Source organism: Podarcis raffonei, chromosome 6 (genome assembly GCF_027172205.1).
Source record: "Podarcis raffonei isolate rPodRaf1 chromosome 6, rPodRaf1.pri, whole genome shotgun sequence".
Lineage (NCBI taxonomy): Eukaryota > Metazoa > Chordata > Lepidosauria > Squamata > Lacertidae > Podarcis > Podarcis raffonei.
In genome coordinates, this window is record NC_070607.1 from 5250890 (window position 1) to 5267576 (window position 16687).

At 46.9% G+C, this 16687-nt stretch overlaps 1 protein-coding gene across 1 annotated transcript in view; it reads right to left on the reverse strand.

Moving 5' to 3' along the window:
• Positions 1 to 310: 310 nt before the first annotated feature.
• SEC16B (SEC16 homolog B, endoplasmic reticulum export factor) overlaps positions 311 to 16687 on the reverse strand; it is a 51530-nt gene continuing 35153 nt past the window's right edge. The window contains exons 18-27 of the mRNA XM_053391249.1: positions 15367 to 15480; positions 13903 to 13972; positions 10775 to 11029; positions 9903 to 9970; positions 7927 to 8073; positions 5293 to 5361; positions 2591 to 2711; positions 2300 to 2364; positions 1617 to 1691; positions 311 to 382 (exon numbers count right to left, since the gene is read on the reverse strand). Of these exons, the coding sequence (XP_053247224.1) occupies positions 311 to 382; positions 1617 to 1691; positions 2300 to 2364; positions 2591 to 2711; positions 5293 to 5361; positions 7927 to 8073; positions 9903 to 9970; positions 10775 to 11029; positions 13903 to 13972; positions 15367 to 15480 (1056 nt within the window). The remainder of the gene's footprint in view (positions 383 to 1616; positions 1692 to 2299; positions 2365 to 2590; positions 2712 to 5292; positions 5362 to 7926; positions 8074 to 9902; positions 9971 to 10774; positions 11030 to 13902; positions 13973 to 15366; positions 15481 to 16687) is intronic.

Sequence of the window (16687 nt, forward strand, 5' to 3'; positions counted from 1 at the left end):
CTTTATTTCCCTTTTGATTAACTTCTGGCCTCCCCAGGGCTGACCTGAGATACCTTTCATTTTGTTCTTGTTGCACATGAAAAGAGTTGCACATGAATAGCGCCTGCTTAACAACACTTTAGACAAACAAAAAGAGGGGAAGGTATACCTTCACCCCCTCAAACTTTTGCTTATACTCTTTGGCTACAGAGCTGCAATACCAGAGGATGAGGGGAAGGAAAGGGCAGCCAGCTGCCTAACTCAGATTGGACTGGTTATCTTCAGGCAAGTGGATGGTTTCTGATCTGCCAGAAGGCAGAAACATCTTGTATTATTGTGGATGAGGTGGGTAGCGCCGCTGAAAAATCCTTGGGCCGGTGCCTGAGGCTGCTGGCGTGGTAACCTGTTAAAGAAAGAATTAAGTTGAATTTCTAATGCAAACCATTCAAAAATAATGCAGCCCAGAAGCACATGGAATTAAATAAACATTTGCACATGCAACCCATTTGGATACAAGGCCTGCATTTTCATGCATTTTATAGTCATGGATTTTGAGATGCTTGACAGAATTTTAGACACGCACCCTCTCAAATAGTCTTAGCTCTCCCTCTACACAATGGCACAATGGCAGGGCCAGCCTTGAGCACAGCTCTACACTCAAACCAGCACCTGCATCAGACGTGCTTCATGAGCTTTGACAAAGGAACTTTGCAAAATGGTAACTGTCCATGAAACCAGCCAAAAAAACAACAACACTACAATGGAGAGGTATCATGGTTCTTATCCAAGTGGAACCTACACGTGCATAAGCAGTATAGCTCCAGGGAGAAAGAGCAGGAAAGGCGACACCCACCCCCCCATACCCTAACAACAGGCTGCTGTTTGAACGAGAGAGCTGGACTTGAACACGCTTCCCCAACTTGGCTACTCCAGTTGTTGTTGCACTGAATGCCTTATCACCCCTATGAGTCAGGCTCTCAAGGAACTTGATAGCCCAAACAGGGGTCAGCAAACTTTTCAGCAGGGGGCCGGTCCACTGCCCCTCAGATCTTGTGGGGGGTTGGACTATATTTGCGGGGGGGAATGAACGAATTCCTATGCCAAGGAGTGTGGTGGAGTCTCCTTCTTTGGAGGTCTTTAAGCAAAGGCTTGACAACCATATGTCAGGAGTGCTCTGATGGTGTTTCCTGATTGGCAGGGGGTTGGACTTGATGGCCCTTGTGGTCTCTTCCAACTCTATGATTCTATGATTCTATGATTCTATGCCCCACAAATAACCCAGAGATGCATTTTAAATAAAAGGACACATTCTACTCATGTAAAAACACCAGGCAGGCCCCACAAATAACCCAGAGATGCATTTTAAATAAAAGGACACATTCTACTCATGTAAAAACACACTGATTCCCGGACCATCCATGGGCCAGATTTAGAAGGTGATTGGGCTAGATCCGGCCCCCGGGCCTTAGTTTGCCCACCCATGGTCTACCCTTTGCAGATGGCTGAACAAGGAGGGGTGCCTGGCCTCACCCAAGAAAACAATTCTTACATTGCTGCTCCTGCTGCGGTTGTTACCATCATTACTAGAGTTTATTTGTATACAACATTGTGGGAACGCACATGCGCAGAAACCATACCTGAGCAGGACGGTAAAGTGGAACTGCCCCTCCTCTTGGGGGTGGAGGCACATGATCAGGGATGGAGAAAGTAGCCTGAAACATGAACCAGAAGAGCCAAGGCGTGAAACCCAGTGAAGACGCCAGGATCCGTTGCTGGGGGGGGGGCAGAGGAGGAAGGGGGCAGCAGAACCACCAGAAATGCAGGACATTATATTGGGAGATAAGTGGGTGGTGCTGTGGATTAAACCACAGAGTCTAGGACTTGCCGATCAGAAGGTTGGCAGTTCGAATCCCTGTGACGGGGTGAGCTCCTGTTGCTCTGTCCCAGCTCCTGCCAACCTAGCAGTTCAAAAGCACACCAGTGCAAGCAGATAAATAGGTACCACTCCGGCGGGAAGGTAAAGGTTGTTTCCGTGTGCTGCTCTGGTTTGCCAGAAGCGGCTTAGTCATGCTGGCCACATGACCCAGAAGCTGTACACCGGCTCCCTTGGCCAATAAAGCGAAATGAGCGCCGCAACCCCAGAGTCGTCTGCAACTGGACTTAATGGTCAGCGGTCCCTTTACCTTTACTATATTGGGAGAAATGCTCTCAAGGCAGCTGGATTTGCACTTCTGTCAACACAGATTCAGAGGAGCAGTTTTCCAAAATTGAGGCCTCTCCTCACAAGGAACATGTTATTCCCGCCCCCACTTTCTCTCACCTGGCCTCCGGCATCTGGAAACATGGAGCCTTCCCTGCTGCTATGGCCCAGTGGAGTTTGGGCACCTGTGACGAAAAAAGTGCAATGAGATTATGTCAGTTTGTACAAGGGGGCTTTTCTGCCACAGCCCCTTTGCCTTACCACTCCCCACAAAAGCTTCTGCAAAAGTCTGGGGGATCCCTCCAGAGTTATTTGCGGGGTCCTATGGGCCACAGCAAGGTTCGTACACAAACAGCCTTTATTATCACCCGTCAAGAACACATTCTGCAATGCACACAGGAAGATACTTACGAAGAGAGCTTTTGGGGAGAGGGTTGACACCTGTGGGTGGCAGGTGAGGAACAGCTGGAGGAGGAACTAATGCAGGCCTTGTCTCCTCCACAGGAGGAAGGGATGGTTGTGAAGTCACCTGCTGCTGCAGAATGGAAATAACATTATCAGTGATGGAGCCAGGTAGAATTTACCCTCAGTCTACCTTTGTTAGGAGGGACGCGGGTGGTGCTGTGGATTAAACCACAGAGCCTAGGGCTTGCCGATCAGAAGGTTGGTGGTTCAAATCCCCGCGATGGAGTGAGCTCCTGTTGCTCAGTCCCTGCTCCTGCCAACCTAGCAGTTCGAAAGCACGTCAAAGTGCAAGTAGAGAAATAGGTCCCGCTCCGGCAGGAAGGTAAACGGCGTTTCTGTGCACTGCTCTGGTTCACCACAAGTGGCTTAGTCATGCTGGCCATATGACCCGGAAGCTGTACACCGGCTCCCTCTGCCAATAAAGCGAGATGAGCGCCGCAACCCCAGAGTCGGCCACGACTGGACCTAATAGTCAGGGGTCCCTTTACCTTTAACTTTGTTAGGATCCCAACAGATTCCCCCACCACTTCTTTTTTTAATGTATTTTTTAAAATGATCACTCAGTACTAGATCCTGCACTTCACTTGGGGGGTGTGTGGTTTCCCTAACTTGTTTTGTTTTGTACTTTCACAAACCTTGCAGTACTCCCAGACATGCTGATACCTGCCTCTGGTTTCTTCATTTGCCTGCAACCCTGTTGGCACTCGCCAACTGAGCTTGCTATTAGAGGAGCGAGTCATTATTTTTTGACCACCATCGAGAAAACTTATGACAGGCCACATGGCTGCAGGCTCACCATAATGACATGGGGAATTGGGAACAGAATACAGGATTTGAGAGGCATCTTTCAGAGGAGACAACCCTGAAAATATGAAGCAAGGTCCTATAAAGCGGTTCGCTCCCCCCCCCCCCCGAACTCTTGGGTGTTGCTGAAATTATTGGCAGGCCAGTAAAGGATTATTCAGCCTGTCGTAGCAATTGTAATGCACTGTGATAATGCTATATGATTTTTAATTGCCTCTTTATTGCCTCTTTTATTTCATATATTGTATTTTGCTCTACTACAATTTGAATCCCACAGAATTCAAATTGTAATACGATAAAACACAACGGAGGAAATACAAGAAGCAGTAAAAAAAAGTACAATTGGATATCAATGTGAATATTTAACATATGGACGTGCCATTTCCCGTCTACGGCCACAAATCCACAGTTTGGGAAACCCTGGACTAATAAAACTCAGAAGTCAGAGTTCCAGCAGATGAACTTCAGTAACTTGGACAATTCCCTAATCCTTTTCCATCACTCCTGTTCGCTCCTCCTCTGGCATTCCTGAACTGTGCCCCTTCCTCCTCCTTTATTCTCTGTCATAGAACCATAGAATTGTAGAGTTGGGAGGGAGCGATGCAGGACTCTCAGCTGAAGCATCTATGACAGATGACCATCCAACCTCTGCTAAAACACCTCCAAGGAAGCAGAGCCCAAAGGAGCCCATTCCGTTGGCGGACAGCTCTTGCTGTCAGAAAGCTCTTCCTGATCTTTAGCCAGAATTTCCTTTCTTGCAACTTGAAGCCATTGGTTCGAGTCCTGCCCTCCAGAGCAGGAGAAAACAAGCCTGCTCCATCCTCCATGTGACAGCCCTTGAGATATTTGAAGATGGCTGTCATATCTTCTCTCACACTCCTCTTTCCAGGCTAAACATATCCAGCTCCTTCCATCGTTCCTCATAAGGCTTGGATGCTGTCCTCTAGACACTCTCCAGCTTGTCAACATCCTTCTTAAATTGTGGTACTCAGAAATGGATACATTATTCCAGCTGTGGTCTGACCAAGGCAGAATAGAGTAGTACTATTACTTTACTATACTTCTGTTGAGGCAGCCTAGAATAGCAGTAGCTTTTTTTGCTGCTGCATCACACTGTTGACTCACGTTAAGCTTGTGGTCCACCAAGACCCCTAGATCTTTTTCACACGTACTGCTAGCAAGCCAGGTGTCCCCCATCTTATATTTGTGCAGCTGGTTCTTCCTTCCTAAGTGCAAAACCTTACATTTGTCTCTAATGAAATTCATTTTGTTAGTTTTAAAGCCTGAGTCTGTTGTTTCAGTCAAAGAATTCTAAATGCCATGTGAATTATCGAACAAACAAAATCTGTGCAACCTAACTTTTTAAAGCACAGGACTGGCCTTGCTTCATTCCAAGAGCATATAATCCTAGTTATTTTTAGCTTATTGATGATTTTATATTTTGAATGATTTTAAAAAGTTGTTTTTTACTGATCATTCTGGGATTTCACTGATCATTTCATTGTTCTTGTTGTAAACACTTTGAGGGCTTTTTTTAAAAAAAGCATTCAGAAGTGGTGTATATAAATTATGAAATAAAATAAGTAATTGTAGACACTGGGATTAAGAGCTGCTATCTGTTACTTCTGCCCCTGTTTGCCCTCACACCTGCTTTCCTTTCCGCTTCATTTCTGATATTACAATTTTAAGCCCACCAATGTCTCATGACACCAACATACGACAGGCGCTTATGAACTACACTCCTTGCATGGATCTGTGGCAGCTGTTTTCAGGCTGTGCACCTGAAAATTCCTCTTAAAGAGATCCTGCATTACCTGAGAATCTGGAGCAGCAGCAGATGGTACCTTTTTGGAGGGTTCAGCTTCTTTAGAGGGTTTCGATCGGAACCAACGGAACCAGCCAGACCCAGAGGCCTGGAAAAATAGAAAGGGTGGGTTCAACACTGTGCTATTGCAAATGTTGCATCTGCATATCAGCTTGCCAGACAGAACAACCCGCCCTCTTTCCCTGAGCTCTGCTCTGCAGGTTCTCCAGGTCCCTTCAGAGGAAATTTCAAAGGGATGCAAGAGAATTGGGGGGGGGGGAGCCCTGTTGCACAAGCAGAAGCTCTTGTACAAGACTTCTGCTGGCAGAGTTTGGAAGGTGAACCCTGCCCAAAATCTGGAGTGAGAGAGCTGGTAGCTTTTTCTTCCTTCAAGAGAGCTAATAAGCACCAGAGGAACACAGAGAGGCACCAAAAACCCATGTAGACAGTCATTTGTTTGTACTGCAAACCCTGATGTTTTGCAAGGCACACATACTTTTACAAATAAATAAATAAATAATTTCCTGTTTTGCTCTGCCTGAACACAAGAAATGTCCCAAATTCTTAACTCCGTTTCACATACGACACCAAGAAGAACATGTGAGACGTGTTCTCCCTCTCCCTCCCTTCTCTCACACACAAACACACACACACACACACACCTACCGGTAATACAGGACAGAATGTGGAAGACAAATGATTGTGAAATTCTAGCCATAGATTTTATGTTCCAATTATAAAAGCACAAGTCTGTGAAAATACCCTTAGACTTTGCGAGAGAATATCAAGCAGATGAAGGAAACCCCAATCGCACCTGTTGGTGACACAGGAATATAAGCAGTGCCTTACTGGATCAGACCACAGTTCATCTTGCCCATTACTCAGCTTCCAACAGGATGCCATTCGGGTGCTTCCTCCGAGAAGCCTCCAAGCAGGGCGTGAAGTTCTGCAGCCTTCAGCTGTTGCCCTGCTATCTGCCATTCCTGCTGCCTCTCAACAGGGAGATTCTATTTAGCTACCATGGCTAATAGAATCACGTTGCCTCGTCCTGACAATGGCTATCAAATACTTCTTTTAAAACCATCTAAGCTAGCAGGTAAGGGACGCGGGTGGCGCTGTGGGTTAAACCACAGAGCCTAGGGCTTGCTGATCAGAAGGTTGGTGGTTCGAATCCCCGCGACGGGGTGAGCTCCCGTTGCTCGGCCCCTGCTCCTGCCAACCTAGCAGTTCGAAAGCACGTCAAAGTGCAAGTAGATAAATAGGTACTGCTCCGGCGGGAAGGTAAATGGCATTTCCATGTGCTGCTCTGGTTCGCCAGAAGCGGCTTAGTCATGCTGGACACTTGACCCGGAAGCTGCACGCCGGCTCCCTCGGCCAATAAAGCAGCATGAGCACCGCAACCCCAGAGTCGTCCATGACTGGACCTAACAATCAGGGGTACCTTTATCTTTAAGCTAGCAGGTATCACCATATCGTGCAGCAGGAGAGAGTGTTGAGAGGCAGAGGCACTTCCCTGACTGGTGAGTCACTGCTGTTTACCAGTGTGCTGGGCCCGGGGGTTAACCCAAGCAACGCGGTCCAGGTCCGGCCCCGAATCCAAGGATTCCACGAGGAGTCAGTCCAACAGGGCTAAGGCCAGTCTCAAGGCAGGAAACCAGGCTAGGTCGGGCACAGGGTCTCAGGCAGGTTCCAGCAAGCAGCAATGTTGCTCCCGCAACCTGGGGCAGGGCCCAACAGCCTTTTATCTCTGTCGGGGTAGCGGCCTGTCGTGATCCCCCAGCGACTCACCTCCCTGTTTCGCCCGAAGGTGAGCACTACTCCTGCGAGTACTCAGGTCTCTCCTCTCAGAACTGAGTCTCTGCAGCTTGGGAAACATCGGTGGGTTACTAGACCCAGAGGCCGCCTCAGCCTCCCCTGACCCAACCAGTAGTGGAGCAGCTGTACTTGATTGCCCAGAAGCAAAAAGGTAATCCCCGCATGTGTTGCCAGGGCAGGCTCAGGCCCCTGACTCGGGCCCAGCTGGTGCTCGTTGCAAGGTTACCTGTGCAGACTGGGGCTCTTCAGAATCAGGCCCCAGACTCGGTTCAGATGCTGCCTGAGGCAGAGGATCCGGTGCAGACTGAGACTCCTCTGGTTCTGAGTCCGAGCCCAAGTCCATCACAACCAGGCGGAATGAGATCAGCTCAGTGAAAATGCCCTAATGAGCCACTCTGATGTTCCTGCCAGCGCATTCACACTGCCCTGTCCTCCCCACCATCTCCCACTCCAGTAAGCGCCAGTGACTCAGCTGCCAGGAGGTCAGGTAAGTGCTTTTGCCCCACGGCCCCACCACACCATCTGCTACTGGTATGTTCAAGACAAAGAACTCCATATATTAAGGCTACAAACCCTCTGCACACTTACCTGGCCATAAGCTAAACACAGCGAGAGTCACTTCTGAGGAAACATGTATAGGACGGGGCTGTACTTAAAAGGCTGTGTGAAGTTCTATATGAATGAATTAATTGCAATACTCCCAGCCACCTGAAAGGTGAATTAGACCTTGATCATGGCTCTAAATCCAAGAGGACATGATTCTGTCCTTCCTAATCTGCTGCAAAGCAGAAATGAAATCCTGTGGGCCTGGGCATATTTTTCAGACACCACAGATGCCCTTCTCAGCCAGATGCCTCACCTTTGCTTCTTTTTGTTCCGTTTCATCCTGTGGTAGCTTCTCTGATGTGGCTTCCTCCCCTGATGCTTCTGGGAGCTGTGGGGCATCCTCGACCATGGATATTGTGGAACTCTCAGAAATGGTCCGAGTCCGGGCATTTAAAGTGTTCTGGCACCAAGAAGAAAACATGGAGCAGGTTCTCTTCACTGAAAAAACTTTGTGGCTTCATCTTACCGGTTTATATTTTAACCTTATCCCCTAAGGGCCTCTCCTGACATCACTCACCATCACAAGAGTCCTGTGAGACAGATCAGTATTACTCCTGTGGGAGCGGAAAGGGCCAAATGAGGCTGGAACATGGCAGCCTCGGACAAGTCACAAAGGAAGTCCTGCTATGGCAGAGTTGGGACGTGAGCCCAAGTTTCCTGAACCCACTTACTTTTTGAAATTGCTGTATAGTTTAAAGAAAGATTAAAATGTCATATAACCATTAAAGCAACAGCTCTCCCCCTGGCATTCCACTAGACCACATGGATCACTGTTTGTTTGTTTGTTTGTTTGTTTGTTTGTTTGTTTGTTTGTTTGTTTAATAAAATAATGCTTGATTGTTCCGCCTGGCCTTTGGCTTGGAATCAACTTGATCCCCTCCCCATCTTTCCTTTTTCCTTCCTATTTGGGGACTTCCCTGGCTTTTTTCTGGCCCACGTAGGACCATTCTGAATAGTTGGCCTTGGTGAAGATTTGACGTTTTCATCCCTCAAAAGTTTTTGATTTGAGTTTCTATTGAAATGAGGCTGAATTTTAATGTTGTATTTTAATCTTGTTTTTAAGTTGTATCTTAATCAATTGTTTAATATCTGGTGTTAGCCGCCCTGAGCCCTGTCTTGGCTGGGGAGGGTGGGGTAGAAATAAAATTTATTATTATTATTATTATTATTATTATTATTATTATTATTATTTTAAAAACCAACCACCTCAAAGCGGTTTACAAAAAGATTAAAAGCAATACAGTACAATCGAGAAAAATTCACAACCCTACTTTAAAACATACAAAAGTTAAAATACTGAAACAGATTAAAATTCCCTCAGTTTTCTAAGCATTTGGGTTGGCTTGTCTAAACAAGAATGTTTTCAAGCAGGCACCAAAAAGAATCAGATAGGAAGGGGCCCCGAGGGTCATCTAGTCCAACCCCCAGGGTAATGCAGGAATCCTGCCCACAGCTGTCTCTGGTGGGCTCAAACCACTGACCTTCTGGTTAGCAGACAGACGCACTGACCCATTGCGCCACAGGAGGGCAAGGGCAGAGACACGTCAGCTGAGAAGGGTAGGTGCATGTGTCAACAAGAACAAAATAGCAATAAGAAGATGAGCCCTGCTGGGTGAAACCAAAGGCATATCTCCCCATCTGAGAAGCTCACAAGCAGGACATATAGGCAGTTGCCCTTTCCTGGTGGCTTTCGCCATCATGACTAGCAGAAATTCAATTCAGTTCACATTGGAAGCAGAGGTTTATCAAATTTGGACTTTGCAAAACAATATCACAATTGAAACACAACGGTTCTTCGAAATTCATACTTTCGAAATTCATCCAGATTTTGTGACACAGTTCTCCAGCCATCCAAAGTTCACAAAAGTGATTGTATTAGGTGAAAGTGTGCATAAAAACCTAACATGTTAGTGAAAATAGCATTTAAAAAACAGGTCAACAATGCATATGAAGTGGTGCAAATTAGGAGCAATTTGCACAAAAATGTTGAAGGATGCTCGTGAGCAGCTATTAAAAGGAAATCCACCAATTGCTTCAGAAAGGTGGGGAACTAAATTTATGATTGGATTAAAATGAGAAACGGAGAGATCTTTCCACCCCTAACAGACACTGTAAGTAAGCCTTATCCTCTGTGGATTTGCCTAATCCCACTTTAAAACCATCCAATTTATCACCATATCTTGTGGCAGTGAGTTCCATAGTTCAGCTACCCCCCCCCCAAACTCTCACCTGATGCTCCGGAATGCTCTCCTGATCACCCAGGAAGTGGTACGGGCCACAGGATTCCGCAGTGCCCCCTGCAGATTACACCAGAACAGGTTTTATTGTACCCACCAGCCAAGATCTGGAGTTCAAAATGGCAAGAGCTGTTAGGAGGCAGTTCCCTGGAAATGGCCTCTGCAGCCAAAGCGTCCAGGAGACAAGCAGGTACAAACAAACAAAGGCAGAAGCAAGAAGCAAACTCTTACGCCTTTCCGCAAAAGCAGGGGCCTGCTTTTCTCTGCTCTCCCCGCCCAATCCTAAGCATGTCTGCTGGGAAGAAAGTCCTGCTGGTTTCAATAGTGCCTTGTTCTTTGTTGGGACAGGGCTCCTTTGCCTTTAAAAAAAACCAGCCTGAGAAGTTGAAATTTTATGGGTGAAGCGCTCTCCATCATATAGACCAGGCACAGGCAAACTCGGCCCTCCAGATGTTTTGGGACTACAACTCCCATGATCCCTAGCTAACAGGACCAGTGGTCAGGGGTGATGGGAATTGTAGTCTCAAAACATCTGGAGGTCCAAGTTTGCCTATGCCTGATATAGACTGTCAAGCAGCTGTTAAATGCTTAGGAGCCCCTCCACCTGCAAAAGAGGAGCGACAATCATTTTCCAGAACCCTGATTTATCACTGGTTCTTTTGTCCACCCTCCGTTTTGGTCATCTTAAATATATCTGTGCCCCCCAGCAGAGACAGAGGCAGTGGGAAAGGTCATGGCTTGCCTTATCTCCCAAGGCCACCAAAATCAATACATTTAAAAAAATGCAATATATGTTTTCCAGATGGAGACCAGGGAACTAGTACATGCACACACCATCGCAAATCATTTCAACCGTCTCTTAACCTGGTGGCTGATGTGAGGAGAGGTCAGCTGGATGTCCTCCAGGAGGGGAAACATAACCGTGGTCACTTCCTGGAAGACAAGTCTCCACACCCGCATCAGTTGTATCTACAGGAGGCCCAGGATAGAAAGGCCTTCTCTGTCCCACATCGGGCTGGTCCTGAGCTGTGTCCACCGGTGGCAGGTAAGTCGAAGGATGAGGCTCCAGGTCCTTCAAGCAGCCTTGGCTTTGTGCAAACTCAGAACGGGGAGCCAAATCTGGATAATGTAAGGTTTGATGGATTAGATCAGTATATCCCCCATTTCATAGATGGCCTGCACACCTGTTCAAACTCCAAGGCTACAAATGAGATACTTTAATGCCAATAGCTATTAGATCAGAACAGCTGAGCAGCTGGATCCAACCCTCTTATTATTCCCACTTACTGTTTCCAGCAGAAGCCAGTCTCTTAATAAAGCATGAAAGAGTGGGGCTTCTCCTTTAATTTGTCCACAGCATCTGGTATTCAAAGGTAGACTGCCTTTTACCATGAAAGTTCCATTTAGCTACCCGTTAGAAAGCCTATATCCCATGAATAGGCTTCAGTTATATTTTCAGCTTTAAAAAACAACAACAAAGCCTTTCAGAGACTGGGGCTGAATATCTGGGAACTTTAGTAGCTGATCCTGTTAAAACTCCTCAGAATCTTTAGGTTTGAACAGTAGTGGGGAAACCCAGCTTGACAGACCACTCATCCAGCTAACATTGCAATCTTCCCCATAAGACCCATTGAACTCTCCTGGGCTTTATTCAAAAGCATACAGGAAGCAAACAGGCCTTCTGAAGGGCTTGTAGAATTTAGATCCCTTGCCCCATGAAGGCTAGAGACAGGAAGAACAGAATGAGACCCTCAGAAACAGCCAAACCCGAGCCCCTTTTAACCTATTCCGATGCATTTACTGCCTGAGCAACAGGGTCCACCTGTTGTTCAAATTTCAGGGCATCCACACTGTTAACAAGGGGCTGTTATGGTCCAAATTGGAGACAATGGGCCTAGAACCTAGATTACTTTACCTGATCAAAAAGCTTTACACAAAGAACACCTATTGCATAAGAACAACACCAGGGAATGTAATGACAGATCCTGTTGTTATAAACAGAGGAGTAAAGCAGGGCTGTGTACTCGCTCCCTCTCTTTTTAATCTTTTTCTTAACGACCTCGCTTCTCTATTAAAACAGGTGGATGCCCACAGCCCAAAACTCAACCCATCAAGCATTCCCATCCTTCTATACGCAGATGATATGAATTGGCCTAAAACGTTTGTTAAATTCCTGTATTGACTATCTGTCCAGAATGAAATTGTGCATGAACTTTGATAAAAAGCAAAATAATGGTTTTTGGGAATTCACGCAAAAGCTATAGCTGGATATTTGGTGGAAAACCCATCTAGCAGGTATTCAAATTCATCTACCTGGGAATCACATTCCATCATAGGCTCCTATGGTCCTCGCACCGTGCAACGGCAGTGAATGCCAGTAAGATGTCTATGCAGGCCATAATGCATTTCTTTATAACAAGAGGTAATTCGCATATCCCCTCTGCCCTTAAGATCTTCAACGCCAAAGTTATAGCTCAATTGCTCTACGGAATTCCAATCTGGCTGCCAGGGTTTACCCAGCTGGTAGAAGGAGTGCAGGCAGCTTTCCTTTTTAAGATTTTTGCTGTCCCACATTGTGTACCCTATGCAGCCTTGTGTCTAGAGGGAGGTCAACACAAGGTAGAGACCGTAGCCTGGGCGAGATTTCTTACATGCTGGTTAAACATCAGTCTCACAACAGATAAAGATCCTCTCCTTAGTGAAGTTTTGCTAGATCCCTTTCTTTCCCCAGGACTACAACAGTTTAACATAAAGGTACAGCAACTTGGGCTGTCAGTGGAATTTTTGCGATCGATGCCCCCACCATCTGCCAAGGCTATAATAAAAACTAGGTTGTGGGACACTGAACGCCAGGAATTAGCAGCAGCAGCAAAGAAAACATGTTCCCCTCTTAACTTTCAACTTTCTTGGGCACATGAAATTAACCACAATTATCTTGAATTTTTGATTGATCCTCAAGAAAGAAGGGCATTTTCGCTGGCCAGGTTTAATTCAAATCCTTCAAACCTCCAGTGGGGAAGGTTCTTGGGAATGGTGGAAGGAGAAAGAATTTGCCCATGTGAAGACCATCAGGTGTAAACTCTTACACATATGGTTCTTAAATGTAAACTATACGTTGATCTCTGCCAGCAGTTCCTAGATCAACTCTGCATCCCCAAATGGAAACCAGAGTTAGAGGCCATAAATTTTCTATTATTGGGGAATAATCAGGAGCTCACCAAGTTAGTGGCTAAATATCTTTATCTGGTTTTTTGTCATCTAAACACATTGCAGACGTCTGATCTCCCTGGAGACCTAGAGATGTAATGTTAGATTGCTTTGCCTCTTTCATTTGACAAATGTTTTGTGTCACTGGGAAGGTGGGAATTCAGTATTGATTTGCTATGGATGCTTGTAAAGGTAAAGGTACCCCTGCCCGTACGGGCCAGTCGTGTCCGACTCTAGGGTTGTGCGCTCATCTCACTTAAGAGGCCGGGAGCCAGCGCTGTCCGCAGAGACTTCCGGGTCACGTGGCCAGCGTGACGAAGCTGCTCTGGCGAGCCAGCACCAGCGCAGCACACGGAAACGCCGTTTACCTTCCCGCTATAAAGCGGTCCCTATTTATCTACTTGCACTTAAGGGTGCTTTCGAACTGCTAGGTGGGCAGGAGCTGGGACCGAAAGACGGGAGCTCACCACGCCAGGGGGATTCAAACTGCCGACCATGCGATCGGCAAGTCCTAGGCGCTGAGGTTTTACCCACAGCGCCACCCGCGTTCCTATGGATGCTTGTATGTGATTCCAATAAAAGGTTTGATGATGATGATTAAGGATACCAATAGGCTTCTGCAAGTCATACTTCCAGAGAAGTCTTTGAATCCAATCCAATAGCAGAAAGGAACAGTCTCAGATGTGCCAGAATAAATGTAAAGGGGATTCATTTAACTGGCCCCAGTGCAGCTGTGTGCTCCTTTCTGTGAACACCTGCCACTGTTCATCCTTTCGTTCTTTTACCTGGTGTTGATCCACTGGTTCTGGGAAATTCCGGCTGGGTGCAGTTGGCATTGCAAAGACTTCCTTCCTCCTTAAATGAGACGAGAAGGAAAAGAAGAAAAACAGGTTAGGCAAAGCTTGGAGCCAAGTGGGGGCAGCTCTGGGGCAGCAGGCAAGAAGGCAGATGAAGGGCCAACAAGGGACAAGTCACAGAGGCCACAGACAAATCACCAGGGCTCATCATAAACAGTCTCCATCACCCACCATTGGGAGGAGGTGGGAGTGGAAGAGTTTGGATTTGATATCCTGCTTTATCACTACCCTAAGGAGTCTCTACCCTAAGGGTGGCACTGTGGGTTAAACCACAGAGCCTAGGACTTGCCGATCAGAAGGTCGGCGGTTCGAATCCCTGCGACAGGGTGAGCTCCCGTTGCTTGGTCCCAGCTCCTGCCAACCTAGCAGTTCGAAAGCACTTCAAAGTGCAAGTAGATAAATAGGTACCGCTCCGGTGGGAAGGTAAACGGCATTTCCATGCGCTGCTCTGGTTCGCCATGCTGGCCACATGACCCAGAAGCTGTACGCCGGCTCCCTTGGCCAATAAAGCGAGATGAGTGTGCAACCCAGAGTCGGCCACGACTGGACCTAATGGTCAGGGGTCCCTTTACCTTTAAGGAGTCTCAAAGCGGCTAACATTCTCCTTTCCCTTCCTCCCCCACAACAAACACTCTGTGCAGTGAGTGAGGCTGAGAGACTCAGAGAAGTGTGACTGGCCCAAGGTCACCCAGCAGCTGCATGTGGAGGAGGGGAGACGCGAACCTGGTTCACCAGATTACGAGTCAACTGTTCTTAACCACTACACCACACTGGCTCTATATAGAACTCTATGTCATATATATAGTCAGAACTCTACATAGCAACCCCAATTACATCCCCTGAACCGAGTAGCACATCCAGGGGTTCCCCCCTTTAGGCAGCAGTTCCACAGATCTCTGCGGATAAATCTTCTGTTCATCAATGCAAAATGTATACACCACACTCTCTGAAATCAAGATGGCACCCGATGTGGTATAAAACCACAAGAAAGCTACGCGAAGCCAAAACAAGTGTTTTCTGAAAGCAGCCACGTTGCTGAAGCCAAGGGAGGGAAACCAACGGAGGAGAGGCGAAACTGGCAAGTGCCAGATTCTGCCGTCAGCGTGACAATGGAGGCATGGCCTCGCCCGTCCGTCATGGGGAATGGTATTCAGAGGAGTACCATCGCCTGGCAATGGAGACATATCCCCTGGTCTTCCCAGAGATGGCAGCCATGCGGGAGGTGGAGCAGGAAGCAGGAAGTCCCTGTTTTCTGCCTCAGATGGTAAAGCAGGCTTTGGGTGCCATGTGCCTCAAGCTGGAAAACAGCTGCTTCTCTTCAGCTTAATCCAAGCGGCCAGAAAGAGCTAGATCACAAATCAGCCCATCGACACCCCACCCAAGAAGTCTTACCTCCCACTGCCGACATCTGGTTCGGAGCTCCGAAAGCCAACCCGGTTCCCAAATCGCCTCTTGCACGGGCTTCTCTAGCAGGCAGGGGTCAGAGAGTTTCAGGCGCTCGGCCAGCTGTGCGATTGGGAAGAAGCGAGGAGAGGGGCAGTTAGTTCAGAGGATCTAGAGTCCCTGCTCCAAACAGTCAGCAGAGGGCTCTTTAAGTTAGGTAGCAAAATAGGATTATTATTTTTTAAAAAAAAATATTAGGGATTTCAACATATCAATTTAATAAAAATACATCATCCACATTTCCCCCCTCCCCTTCCCCCCCCCAAAAAAGAAAAACCCACCCTCTCACCCCCCACCCCCAGACTTCCCTCAGCTCCTCTCTCTGGTTTCTCAGCACATGTTATTCTGGGCATGTTATAAAATTGTAAAGATCCTCAGGTTATCTGTCTGTATGTTACCAATACAGAATTTGTGAGTGTTTATTCAAAACCTGCCAAGGAGTCCAGTTCATTTTGTTGTTTCTTTAAATACTTTGTAAAAGGTTCCCATTCTTCTTTAAAGTCACAGTTGTCCTTGTCACGTAGTTTTTGTGTCAATTTCGACAATTCCGCATAGCCCATCAATTTCTCTTGTCACAGTTCTTTAGTTGGGATTTCCTCATTCTTCCATCCTTGTGCTATTAAGACTCTTGCCGCCGTTTTCGCATACATGAAAATGTTTTTTTTAATTTCCCTGGCAGGTCTTTTCCTACAATCCCTAACAAGGAACCTTCAGGCTTTTTTACAAGGCAAAATAGGATTTTTACAGGTGGGGGGAGAGGGAAACCAAGCAAGAGCTGTTAACTCTGCCTTCAAGAAATCTCTAGGACAAAAACTCTTCTTTTGATAATACCAAGGGGGGAAATTCTGATCCTCTCAGCTCCATTCTAGAAGGCCAGTTGTGGTTACTGGGAGCAGAAGATGGGATGCTGGCGAGTGAAATTGTAGCCTTATTGGAGTTCACCAATTGGGTCTGCGTTGCTCTGGGACAGGGGGAAGGAAGTCAAATGACACCGAGGTTGGTTCCAAGAAAGAGTTTATTCTGCTCTCTGGATAGCAGAAGGCACTTGCATGATCAAGTCCACAGCAAGTCCAAAGATATGACAAGTTTCATGCAGTATATATATCCTCCAGGCACCCTCTCCCTCCTTCCCATATAAATCCAACCATGTCAGCCTATGTACGCAGGTTGACATCACATATGTTCTTGAGCTGGTATTCTTAACCATAAAAGGGTGTTCCTTCCTGTACTTCTGACCATAAAAGGATCTTCCTATTCCTACTCTTATCTG